Below are 13281 nucleotides of genomic sequence, written 5' to 3'. Positions count from 1 at the left end.
TAATCTTGGTCGTTCATTATTTGATCTGAAGGGTTTGTATTTAATTCGTAAGTTCGCACGAGATCCTATTTCATATATATATATATATATATATATATATATATATATATATATATATATATATATATATATATATATATATATAGAAATTGAATCATGTGAGGCACCCTTCTTAGGATGAGGCAGTTGTACCTATTCTAAACCGTCGGATCTAATAATATAGACTCACCAGATGATGCCACGTGTCCCGATATATTATCCCCCACATGCACAGTTAACGTCTCATTTACTCAACTCATTTTACTAGTTTCCTTTTCTCTCTTCAACTCAGTTCCACCTTCTTTGTACCAAAAAAAAACTCAGCTCCACCTTCTCCCTCTTCAACTCAGCTCCAGTGCTCCAGTGATTCGAACTTTGAAGCAAAGGAGAAATTAGGCGGCATTTTCGTTCAGGTTTTGACACGCACCATCGCCATGGACGACTCAAGCTCAATTCTTATCCAAATTTCGACTCTCAAGGATATGCTTGACAAGGTTTACTCTAATTTTCATCTCATTCGATTCCTATGTTGTTGAATGTCGTAAATTATTGCAAATAACCGAAGTTTTAATTCGATTTAGGTTAACGATGAAATCGATACGAATAATCGAAGTTTCTATTTCATTATTGTTAGATGATGAAATCGAAGCAATTATTCGAAATTTTAACCTTATTTGATTGCTACGGACCTACGGTGTTAATGCCGAAGTTTATCATTTCCAAAACATGATCAAAATTTTTTTTTTTTTTTTTAGGTTAATGATGAAATTGAAGCAAATATTCAGATTACAAGGCAAATTGAGTCCGAAATTGTTAAGTGTGAAGAAATTGAGGCCGCGCTTGCTGCTCGAGAGTTAGAGCTAATGAAGCTGGTGTATTTCTCAAAATTTGAATTGCGCGGTTTGATCGCCGTCACTGGTAATTTCTTTTTGAATTTATGATATTTGATTTTATTTGTTTTTTCGTTCTATGATTATATGATACGAGTTGTTTATTTGATCTCTGACTGTTTGCATTCATTAGCCCTAGTAAATGATGTCATTTTGTGAAGTAAACGATTATCATAATTCCGAGAATAGAAAGGTCTAAATTGGCGTCTATTTGCTCTGTTTAAATCATATTGCATCCGCTCAAACCAATTCCATACGTTTGTTCTATGTGACTGTGGGATGTGTATTTTATCAAACGTATCAAATTCGCTTGAACTGAGAAAGTACTATATGACAGATAGCTCACTAGACAAAATATTACTCAAGCGATATTACCATTTATGACCAAGTTTCACAATATTACTGAGAAAGTACTATATGACAGATGGCATTGATCATCTGCGCCTCATACGATCCAGTCAATTCTTATATGGTGTACTTTGAGTCATAGGGTGTAAGGCAGGTCATTTTTTGCCATGCTTATGAAGGTCTTTGTCATTTGTTTGGTAGATTAGTCATTTTGGGTTTCTAACTAGTCATTTAAGTTTATTTAGGATCATTTCAGATAGTGTCATTATCGGGTCACATGTTCTTAGGTTGTATCAATATTGGGTCCAAAAAATTTCAGGTAAGGAGTTTCAAGTTATTTTCAAGTTGTTCTGTTAGGGGTCTCGGCTCTGGTTATTCAGTGCCGTCGTTCATACCCCATTATGGCGAGAATACCTTGGATATGCAATGAGTTGGGTAATATTTTTGACTACTAGTTTACCATTGACTGGGTTCAGCTGATTTTTCAACATGTTGCCCAATCGATTTGCACCTCCCCACTGTACTCCTGTTGGCTATTTACTTCATTGTTTCTTTTATAAAGCTCCATCAGAAAATTTCTGTATTTATTTTTCTGTACTTGTCTTGTGGACTGGTTATATAAAGCTCCCCACTTGCCTTATTATCATCACCTCACCAACAACCTACTTTACTCCTTTGATAAAAATAACCTCTATGCCGTTTCGCTTCATCCCTCGCCAGATTGTAAATTATTGAAAAAAAATTGGATGATCATTATTAGCGTTCAACTTGCTAGCATCCCACACCAATTTCTTGTCATCTGCTTATTAATTTCATGGTTTATAGTTATGGCTTGGTTGTACTACTGATCTAATATTAAGGTAACACGATTCTACCGATCCTAATATTATTATTATTATTGTTCGAGGTTATATGACAAACGTTCTAATTCTTATGAGTGTGTACTTGTTTGGTTTATGTGCTAAAAATATCTTGTTATGAATATTGATTGTCGACTAATTATATAGTAATAAATATATCTATATTTTTCATTGTCTTTATATTATTGGTGAGATTGGGTTAAGAGCTTAAGATGAATCTGGGTATAATTCATTATTCAAAATTTGAGTGGTATTACAGTTCTAGACCATGAAGCTGAATGAAAATTGATTTGGTGGACCAATTATCGTCTTGGTTTTCATTTACCTAGATCGCTGTGTATTTAAATCATGGCTAGTGAATCGACAGTTTCCAACACTGTCGACTTGGACAAAAGAAGAAATCTTTTGATCGGGGTTCTATTGAGCCTCTAATGGTGATCAACCACCATATTCCACATCATTCACAGTTGTGTCCTCCTCCTCCAAAGATTGAGCCTGACCAGTCTTCCAAGTCAACAATTCAAGATAAAGCATCTGAAGCTAAAGCTGTCATTTTACCTCTACCTGGGAATGAAAATGCAGGCACTAGTGAGTTTATCCATAAACTTGTGCATTCAGCAAAGGCAATGGCTCAAGCTTTTGTGGACTACAAATCACTTGCTAGTCAAGCTCCCTCCAAACTGCCTTCAACAACAACAGTGAAGAAACTAGTTGCAGCTGTAGACGGTATTGCAGAAGGTTTTAAGTCATCTCAACAAGAGGATGATGTTGAAAATGTGGAGGATGTGAAGAATAAGGGAAAGGTCTCGGACATTGTGGATGAGAATATCGTTGAGAAAATGGTTGACGATATTCATTAGAATGTGGAGAAAGGTGGGGAAAATGTGGATAATTTTTGGTGGTCTCAGGCTGATTTGTTGGCGGCATTGGATGTGATGGGTGAAGCTTTGCAACCAATAGTGCCACATCATTCACCACCACCAAATGCAGAATACCCATCCTTTAGGCTCCTAGCAGCTGATGACCATTTGTTATCTCAACCTGAACCGGCAACATCTTCTCAACCTGAACCTGCCACATGTGCTGTTGTGGATGTCATCCCTCCTTTCACTGAGCTCACTCCTTTGGTAGGGAACACATCCTCTCACGCTGCTATGGATGGTGTTCCTCCTGTCAAGGACGTCACTGAGCCAACAATTATTGTTCTAGCAGCTACTCCTACTCCTCCTATTACTATGGTACGGAACACAACTCTTGATCATCATAATGTTATTGTCCTACCAGATACTCCACTTGTTTCAACACTCAATAAACCATCTGTCAAACGATCTGTCAGTAAACGATCTGTCAGTAATGTCTATATTCGTCGATCGCCACGTCATTTGGCACAGTCGATTTCCAGTATTCCTTGCAATACCCCAACTACTGCTGCAATCCCATTTCCCTTATCTCCATTACCAATTGAAGACGATGTTCCAGTTCGTTGTAAGAGGAGGGTTGTAGTTCCAGCGGAAGTTTTCCGATCCCCCTATTTGCAAAGAAATCTTAATATTATTAGGGATTTGAATCAAGCTGAGAAACAAGTATTAGATTTCATACTTGGCGAAGCATATGATGAAACGGAGATTCTTTTCCAAACTCAATGTCAGACTTTGACAAGGGGCCAGTTGAAGAGTGTGACTGAAGGCGATCGGATATCTTCTCATGTCGTAGATGTTTATTGTGAGATCTTAAATAGTAATGAGATATTCAGATCCCGGACTTCCCCTTCTCGTTTATTTGTGCCGTATAGAAATGAAAGTGTTAGTCTTATTACTCTGTACGTTATCCAATTCTCTAAGTCTATTTTACATGATGTTGACATATAATCATTACTCATACTGATCTTATTTTTTCTTCCCAGTGTCTCGACAATGTTGATGTTTCTGGAGTTTAACTAGTAAGTCGTTGATTTTGGTCTGCTTATATTTCAACTTAAGTTTATTTTTGTCTCTTTTATTCACTGCATTTTTGTCTTTTTAATTCTGTGACTTTTTGTCCTTTTTCTAGGTATGCGCTCCAATAGTCTCCGCCTCATACCCACCTTTCTTGATTTCTATCGACCTAAGAACTAAAAGTAGCAAAATGCAAATCGTCCATCCTATGAAAGGTACATCTGTTGATTATTCTTGTTTTATACTGTAACACCCCCTCATACCAAGGTACCTTACCAGGACTACCCCAGCATGAAAGGTTGTTACCATCTCGGTTGCCCGAGGTTAGTATATATCAAAAGCAACAGTCCAAACACATTTATTAATGTACGGTAATTATAAAGGTTACATAGTCTCCAAAATCTAATAAACGAATTATCCAAATGACAACAACTACCAAAACATTAACTAAAGCTCGTGATGGTGTCATCTAATCCAGCGTGGTGACTCTCCCATGACTGCCCCCAAGCTCAATAATCAGTATCACTGTCACAATCGCTCACCATCCCCGAATGGATCACCGCAGGTTTTACAAAACAACAACACGGGGTCAGTACTACTCAATCAATATAAGACAACAACATTACCGCTAGCTGATCATCGATCTCACGCACAGTAACCGACTACACACCGAAGTGTGTAGCCCTGCCAGATTACCCATCGCAACAGGTAATCCTCGCCGCCAGTGGGTGACCGCAGCCCATCCCCACCTAGTCCAACTCATCAACGAGCGACTAACAATCCCTGTCCCTTAATGTGCACATCCCCTCCCGTGACGGGTTCCACGGAGGGCGAACTAGGGTGTGAAGCCACTCCCGCAAGTGACTCCACCATAATCACAATCACATGACATCACAAACCCATCTCAATCCGCTCATACCAACATCGTCACAACAATCTCCATACTCCGATGATCAGCAGATAACAACAATTACAACAAGCACAATCTCAAATCAATTGACAAGAACCGAGTAGGGAAACCCTACCTTTTCGCAATCCGCTATCTTTGTAATCAACCCCACAAATGCATAACAAATATCACGTCGTCACCTACAACAATAATCACATACTACAATTACACATTGCACAATCCCATTTTCCCCAATTCCATATATACAGTAACCCCAAAAGAATACAAATGACAAGGGAATGAAACTTACCAACAGTAGAATAAGAGACTACACGCAAGGATCACGACGATTTGCACACACAACGAGATATGAAGATGATTAGGGAGTGATTAGGGAGAGATCGTAGAATGATAAAGCTTTCAAACGATATTAGAAAGCGACGCGGAAATATAAAATACCCTAAACATTCCCTAATCAAACCGTCGAAATAACACTCCGCCAAACCGGCACTCGACGAGAGTAAGTGTATACTCGGCCGAGTGTCCCATACTCGGTCGAGTGTTAACTATACTCGGCCGAGTGTTCCTCGGCGTAACCAAAACAACACACAACCTCAAAGACTACTCGGCCGAGTTGGCGCTACTCGGTCGAGTAGTCACCAAGTAAAATCCGTAGTGTTACAATCTTCCCCCCCTAAAAAGAACTTCGTCCCGAAGTTCACACTCTACTATAAAACAAAGCACAACACTACGCCCCAAGACTAAACCAACCACATATAACAACACTAAGGAACTACACAAGTCTCCACAAGAATCATTACCCCGACTCAAAGCAAAACAACAAACAAAACAAAACAAAACACGACCGCGAAGTTCCAACCCAACCTATAAAATATGGACACTTAACACCAACTCCACAAACCACTCTTCCTTCCACAACATGGCTCACGATATCGTCTCAACTATAGCATAGGTTCTCAATACTGACTCCATAACATTACCCAATAACCACAATATAATGTTGCCAACCTTGTATCACTTCCATAACACTCAATAGCACTCAACCACAAAAGAAAATCAATCATCAAAACGGAATGTTACATTCTATCATCCTTAAAACGAACTTCGTCCTCGAAGTTTACTCACACACATAAACATCATCTTCCAACTGACAAAACTATTGGACTCATAATCATTGTCATTCAACTATCAACACTGTTGAAATATTCTCTCATTGCTAAACATCGAACTACTACAAGCACGGTCATGACCTTTGATCAAAACAAATATCCGACCTTTATGCTACACCAACACTCTACTTCCAATTATACTACCATATGTACAACCATCAAAATCTCTTTTATCCTTTGTCGCAACCCTACCTTTTAAGATAAATGTTACGTCCTCGTAACTTGCTAATACTAAATCCTAGCTATATTTCCTCATTATCCCCATCACCACCGCGTGTCAAAGATAACCACTTATAATTTGAACAGTCGCCATGCATATATCTTAGGCTCTCTTACTTAAACAACTCTCATCCTTAAATTTCAAAATCTTTAGCTTAACCCAAAACTTCAAATCTTCCACATTACCGCAACATGACACACCTCTCTATATAAACTATATAAAACTCATATCACCAAAAGCATAACTCACATTCCACACTTGTTACGTACACTCATACTAGATCCTCAAGTTCTTTTCTTTCATTACCGCAAAACTCATACATAACTTAACATGACACCAATTCCCAATATCCTGTACTCACTATCTCAACAAAAGATTATGAACCGCCTGCCGCTTTCAGATCATTATAACACATATTCCACTAATCACTTGTCATGACTATGACTACCGATATCTCATCCTGAAACAAGGTCAAACTTATCAGTAACAACTTCTCACAATCGTATCCTATCAACAAAATGTCACTATACCATGACAACAACAAAAACATATACAACTCTCTTTCATATCATACTCTACCCTCATTCCCAAACTGGAACTGGTAAGAAACATCAACAAACAAAACAACAGTCTGCATGTTCAACCAAGACTCACCAGAACAATGACAAACAAACAACAATATATGTTTAACTGGTAAGCACTTTCGAAAACTCGTAACATAAACATCTCACCTACTCCACCACAACCGGTGACGGCATCGCAAAACCGCCACCACAACCGTACCGCAGTGCGAAAATGCCCGCATCACAACACTAAGTACCGTGCACGGATCACCACCCGAGGCACCACAACCACACTGATAGACATCACGACATACATAATCCCTTAAACACTGACTAATATAACATCACGGACAAGAAAACTTACTCAAGATCGCTTTACAGATCACAACACCATATATCATACGGAATAAATAGGCAAGAATCTCATGCATACCATCCATACTTTTCATGGAATAAACATATATCATGAATACACATGCAAATATAACGGTCTTGTCGGATCACCCAAACTATCACTTTTGATCATCATTCCATTAAGTTCCGTATCCAATATATATTACAGAACATTCATATAACAACATTAAAACTATCACACCATACCGCTTCTCGTGAGGTCACAACCTCACACAAACATTTATATACATCTTAGACCCATAATCACATCCAACTAGTCAATCCTGATCACGTAAGTTACCACTTGACAATGAATATCTCTTATCCGGACTTAACTCAGGTGCCCTTCATAACATATCTTCTCTTACACACAATTATCACCACCCGATGAACGTAGCCATAACATCCGTACCCAACTACCAACGAATACCTCATATATCCATACCTTAAAATCCCTCATAACCAAACCTTAATCACCTTCACAAAATCAACCTCATTAGAACAACTAACTTCCCCAAAATAACATCATCCTCAACCACTAGTGACAATACTATGACACCAACATTTTTCATGTGACTACTCTCTTACTATCACTTCATAATATAACAATCCTTTTTCTCCCTTTGGTTCTCATCCCAAACAACAAACATCAAATATATCAACAAAATCACCTCAACACTATTTCCAATTTCATCCGTAATTGTATCGTCACCCGACTCACCACCAAAATCTTATATGTTGCAAATTCTTTACCCAACATTTGCTTTCTTTAATTCCTCGAAACTCATGATTATCATGTTGTCCTGGAACTTCTACATAATCAGAACTCAATTCCTCATGATAGTATCATACATCTCTACAATTCCTTACTCTTATATCACATATCCTCAGTGAACATGTTCCTAGTTTTACTCCCCTTATTCTTTTCTTTTACCCTCGACAAACTCCCTTAATGATTCAACTCTTCATTATTTCTATCTAACTCTCTAGTGCTCCGGTTACCTTCACATTGCTCCAAACTCAATTCCCATTATTTTATGTCGATATCATCTCACTCTTTCTTACCATGGGTCTTCTCTCATTATACTATAACTCCCAATTGTCACTAATCTATCCATAAAATCAACGTTTAAAGTTCAAACAATTGCATCTCCCTTTTTTTTTTTTTACATCACTAGGAAACCAAAATTCATCTCATACCGTTAGCTGCCCAAAGAATTACTCACTAGGCTCACATCGTGAAAATTCCAAATTCCCAAACTTGGTCACCATCTTCAATTCCACGTCGCGACATATCTCTATCTAAGTTCACTATATACCCCTCTTCTCCATCCATCTAAAGCAACCTTTCATTACATATATCCTTAAGCAACACAATGCTAACCGTCTCCCTCTATAAGTCCTTACACATCCCGAAATGTCACTATTCGTATCTCTCATCTCAATCTTTCCTTCTCATGCTTCTTTACACTTACATCACCCTTGCCCATATACACTTACTTTTATACTACTCAATACACGACTATTTCACTCATCATATCTCACAAAACATGCTCTTTACCTCGATTAGCTCATCATTCTTCCCTTTTTCTTTTTCCACTATCCTTCACAACCACATTAACACATGTCTTCCTTACCCAACATATGTCCCTCATAAGCCGTCATTCTCCATGCCATAACTTCAGGTAACTTACGTATCAAGACCGTCTCACATATAAAAGAATGCGTTAAGACTCCAAACATACATGTGTATTTACCCTACGACTCAAAACAATGTAAAAAAAAAACATAGCCACCGGCTCAAAACAAAAGTAAGAACATAGCCACCGACTCAAAGTGACCGCCCAATGAGGTACTCAGTCGGGTACATAACATACTAGGTCGAGTACAAGGTACTCGGTCGAGTAACTATATTACTCGGTCGAGTTTTCGACTCGAAGCAACTCAATTGCCGCGAGAAGGATTACTCGGTCGAGTATTGGGAATACTCGGCCGAGTAGACCTTACTCGGTCGAGTATACAACTACTCGGCCGAGTTCACAACTCCAGGACGCTAAACAAGTATTATCACGGGAGATTACTCGGCCGAATATGGAATACTCGGTCGAGTATAAAAGACACTCGGCCGAGTAGGGACTACTCGGTCGAGTATAGGCGCAGTTCTCAGCACCGTCCAGTTTTCGTAAAACAGCCATATCTCGCTCGTTACTTGGTCATTCTAGGCGTGTGACCTATCGTTAGAATCGTAAGAGGACAAGCTATCACCTCAACTTGGAATCACAGCAATATCATTTCTCGAACTTGACTTATAACAGTTTTAAGACAACCCTTCCGTAATCGGTATTCAGATAAATCAAGCTTTCTAATGCCAAAACAACTTGAACATACATAAGGCAACAAAAACAACTTAATACTTCTAAATACCAGTACATGGATGAACTTTTATCATTCTCACATGAAAATTAAACACGACATTCATATGCATAGACACATGAGCTTAAACACATGCTACTACTAACAACCAAACATTAACATCATCATGATCATATAAATACATCCTACCTCACATTACATATACTCCAATTATTTCACCTTTCGTTAACACAATTAAACAAGATTTTCCATCTATATATGACACTCCACACCCCGTTTCAAAAGCCAAGCAATAACCACATAACATGCTCCGGGTTCTCACACGCAACTACGCACTTCCTTTATCATATACCACCATGGTCAGATCCTTTCATTTCATCCAACAACAATACAAGGCTCAAGTTACAAGTATTACACACACATGACTCAACATACAAAATTTTCCCCCATGTGACCGGCTTGAGATTGTAAGGGCCTTAGTGCGACTCCGGGACGTCTCCCAAGTCTTTGCGGTAGCTCCAAACAACTCTCCCTGGGTTCATTTTATTTAGACTCCCTAAGTTTATTGGGTTCATTTGTTTGGCCGGAATCATCGGCTCGATACCACTTTGTAACACCCCCTCATACCAAGGTACCTTACCAGGACTACCCCAGCATGAAAGGTTGTTACCATCTCGGTTGCCCGAGGTTAGTATATATCAAAAGCAACAGTCCAAACACATTTATTAATGTACGGTAATTATAAAAGTTACATAGTCTCCAAAATCTAATAAACGAATTATCCAAATGACAACAACTACCAAAACATTAACTAAAGCTCGTGATGGTGTCATCTAATCCAGCGTGGTGACTCTCCCATGATCGCCCCCAAGCTCAATAATCAGATCACTGTCAACGCACCGCTCACCATCCCCGAATGGATCACCGCAGGTTTTACAAAACAACAACACGGGGTCGGTACTACTCAATCAATATAAGACAACAACATTACCGCTAGCGGATCATCGATCTCACGACGAGAATCGACTACACACCGAAGTGTGTAGCCACCAGATTACCCATCGCAAGGTAATCCTCGCCGCGATGGGTGACCGACCCATCCCCACCTAGTCCGGCTCATCAACGAGCGACTAACCATCCCTGTCCCTTAATGTGCACATCCCCTCCTGTGGCGGGTTCCACGGAGGGCGAACTAGGGTGTGAAGCCACTCCCCCAAGTGACTCCACCATAATCACAATCACATGACATCACGGACCATCTCAATCCGCTCATACCAACATCGTCACAACAATCTCCATACTCCGATGATCAGCAGATAACAACAATTACAACAAGCACAATCTCAAATCAATTGACGAAGCGAGTAGGGAAACCCTACCTTTTTTTCGCAATCCGCTATCTTTGTAATCAACCCCACAAATGCATAACAAATATCACGTCGTCACCTACAACAATAATCACATACTACAATTACACATTGCACAATCCCATTTTCCCCAATTCCATATATACAGTAACCCCAAAAGAATACAAATGACAAGGGAATGAAACTTACCAACAGTAGAATAAGAGACTACACGCAAGGATCACGACGATTTGCACACACAACGAGATATGAAGATGATTAGGGAGTGATTAGGGAGAGATCGTAGAATGATAAAGCTTTCAAACGATATTAGAAACTGACGCGGAAATATAAAATACCCTAAACATTCCCTAATCAAACCGTCGAAATAACACTCCGCCAAACCGGGCACTCGACCGAGTAAGTGTATACTCGGCCGAGTGTCCCATACTCGGTCGAGTGTTAACTATACTCGGCCGAGTGTTCCTCGGCAGAACCAAAACAACACACAACCTCAGCACTACTCGGCCGAGTAGGCGCTACTCGGTCGAGTAGTCACCAAGTAAAATCCGTAGTGTTACATATACAACCTGTGGTACGTCTATTGTTTCCATTTTGCATAGGAAAATGTGTGTTATTATGATTCTACTAGGAATTGACTTTGTGAATGTAGGACTTTATTTTGTGAAGCCTACACTTAAGGTTTGTGAATCTTAAGTTACAAGAAAGTACTCTTATCACTTTAACCACTTATGTTGACCAAGTTTCACAAAACACGCCCTAAGATTCACTGAACAAGGTCTGAGATTCACCAAGTAAGGAAAAGGGCAAAATAAGTGACTTTAACCACTTATGTTGACCAAGTTTCACAAAACAAGCTCTAAGATTCACTAAACAAGGTCTGAAATTCACAAAACAAGGTCTGAGGTTCACCAAATAAGGAAAAGGGCAAAATAGGGACTTTGTGAAAGTATGCCTTTATTTTGTGAATCCTAGATCTTATTTTGTGAACCTGTGGTCCTTTACCATTTCACTCTAAGCTTTACAAATTAAGATGTATGGTTCACATGATTCGTAGCTAGTGTCTGTTTTGACAGTCTTGTACCTTACATGATTCCTAGATAGTGTCTTGTACCTCACAAAATAAGTTTTGTTCATCCCTCTGCTAAGAAAGACTAATTTCTCTTTTGTTCATACAAAAAGAAAGGCTCATCCGGCTTCTTAAACCAAAGTTGCCAGCACTGACAAGTATTTTGTGGACGCCCGAAGTGTTTATCCCAAAATCAAACCTAAATTATGGTGAAATTGATAATGGCCTCTATTTATTGAACATATTGGAGAATTACATAGGAAACAAAAGTGATTGTCCAATAACCATATATACTGTAAGATTACTTTTTCAACTTTTACTCTCTATTTATACATTGATAAATATAGATTTTTATAAGTTTGCAACACATTATTATTCCCCTTTTTCCATTTATAAGAAACTCAGCTGAAGCGTTTTGCATTGAGGGTGTGCTATCACATTATTACATGTGATAAGAACCTATTAAGAGATAGAGTGAAAAAAGATGCACTAGAATGGAGTCGTGTACCACTGTAAGAACCTTCATATTTTAATATTATCAAATTTTTCTTGTAAAACCTTTACATTATGTAGTACTTTAGTTGATTAAATAATATTATATGTTCTTATTATGCCAGTGGCTCTCGACCACTACCTTACAGTGACCAACAATTGTTGGATTATGTTTGCAGATCCAAATCGGCAAAAACTAAATTGTAATGATTTTGCTTTGATTTTACAATATTAAAGTTATATGATTTTGCTTTGATTTTACAATATACTCCCTCCGGCTTGTTATTTTCTTCCCATTTCATTATAATACTCCTCACAAATATTAGAGAAACGGGAAGAAAATTAAAAGCCAGAGGGAGTAAAAGTTATATTGTGAGAGATATATTGACTAATTGCATTTCCTCACTATTTAAGTGACGCTATGGTATCCACTCCGTAGATGGAAGTCACAAGACATGCTTTACAGACCCTTGGACTGCGTAGCTTTGTTATGGATCAAGTAAGTATAATTTCCCTTTCCTTTTTCTTTTCACGTTTCATTTTACATTTTCTTTTCACTTATGATGTTTATTTTACTTTTTTTTGTGAATCCTAGAACTTATTTTGTGAATCCTGGAACTTGTTTTGTGAATTGTGGAACTTATTTTGTGAATC

General features: G+C 38.5%; 1 protein-coding gene and 1 long non-coding RNA gene across 2 annotated transcripts; both read left to right on the top strand.

The window, feature by feature from the left end:
* The first annotated feature begins 473 nt into the window (after nt 1–473).
* Nucleotides 474–980, top strand: LOC141629415 (uncharacterized). The gene is made up of 2 exons (XM_074442421.1): nt 474–533; nt 795–980. The coding sequence occupies exons 1-2, from the start codon at nt 474–476 to the stop codon at nt 978–980; spliced, it is 246 nt and encodes an 81-aa protein (XP_074298522.1).
* A 937-nt stretch (nt 981–1917) lies between these two features.
* LOC141634452 (uncharacterized) lies at nt 1918–4280 on the top strand. The gene is made up of 3 exons (XR_012539187.1): nt 1918–2137; nt 4041–4076; nt 4187–4280. It is a non-coding gene; the product is annotated as an uncharacterized LOC141634452 (long non-coding RNA).
* The last annotated feature ends 9001 nt before the right edge of the window (nt 4281–13281 follow it).

The sequence above is a fragment of the Silene latifolia genome, chromosome Y, assembly GCF_048544455.1.
Source record: "Silene latifolia isolate original U9 population chromosome Y, ASM4854445v1, whole genome shotgun sequence".
Taxonomy (NCBI): domain Eukaryota; kingdom Viridiplantae; phylum Streptophyta; class Magnoliopsida; order Caryophyllales; family Caryophyllaceae; genus Silene; species Silene latifolia.
Note: the sequence above shows the minus strand (reverse complement) of the source record. Positions and strands in the feature narration are given on the sequence as shown.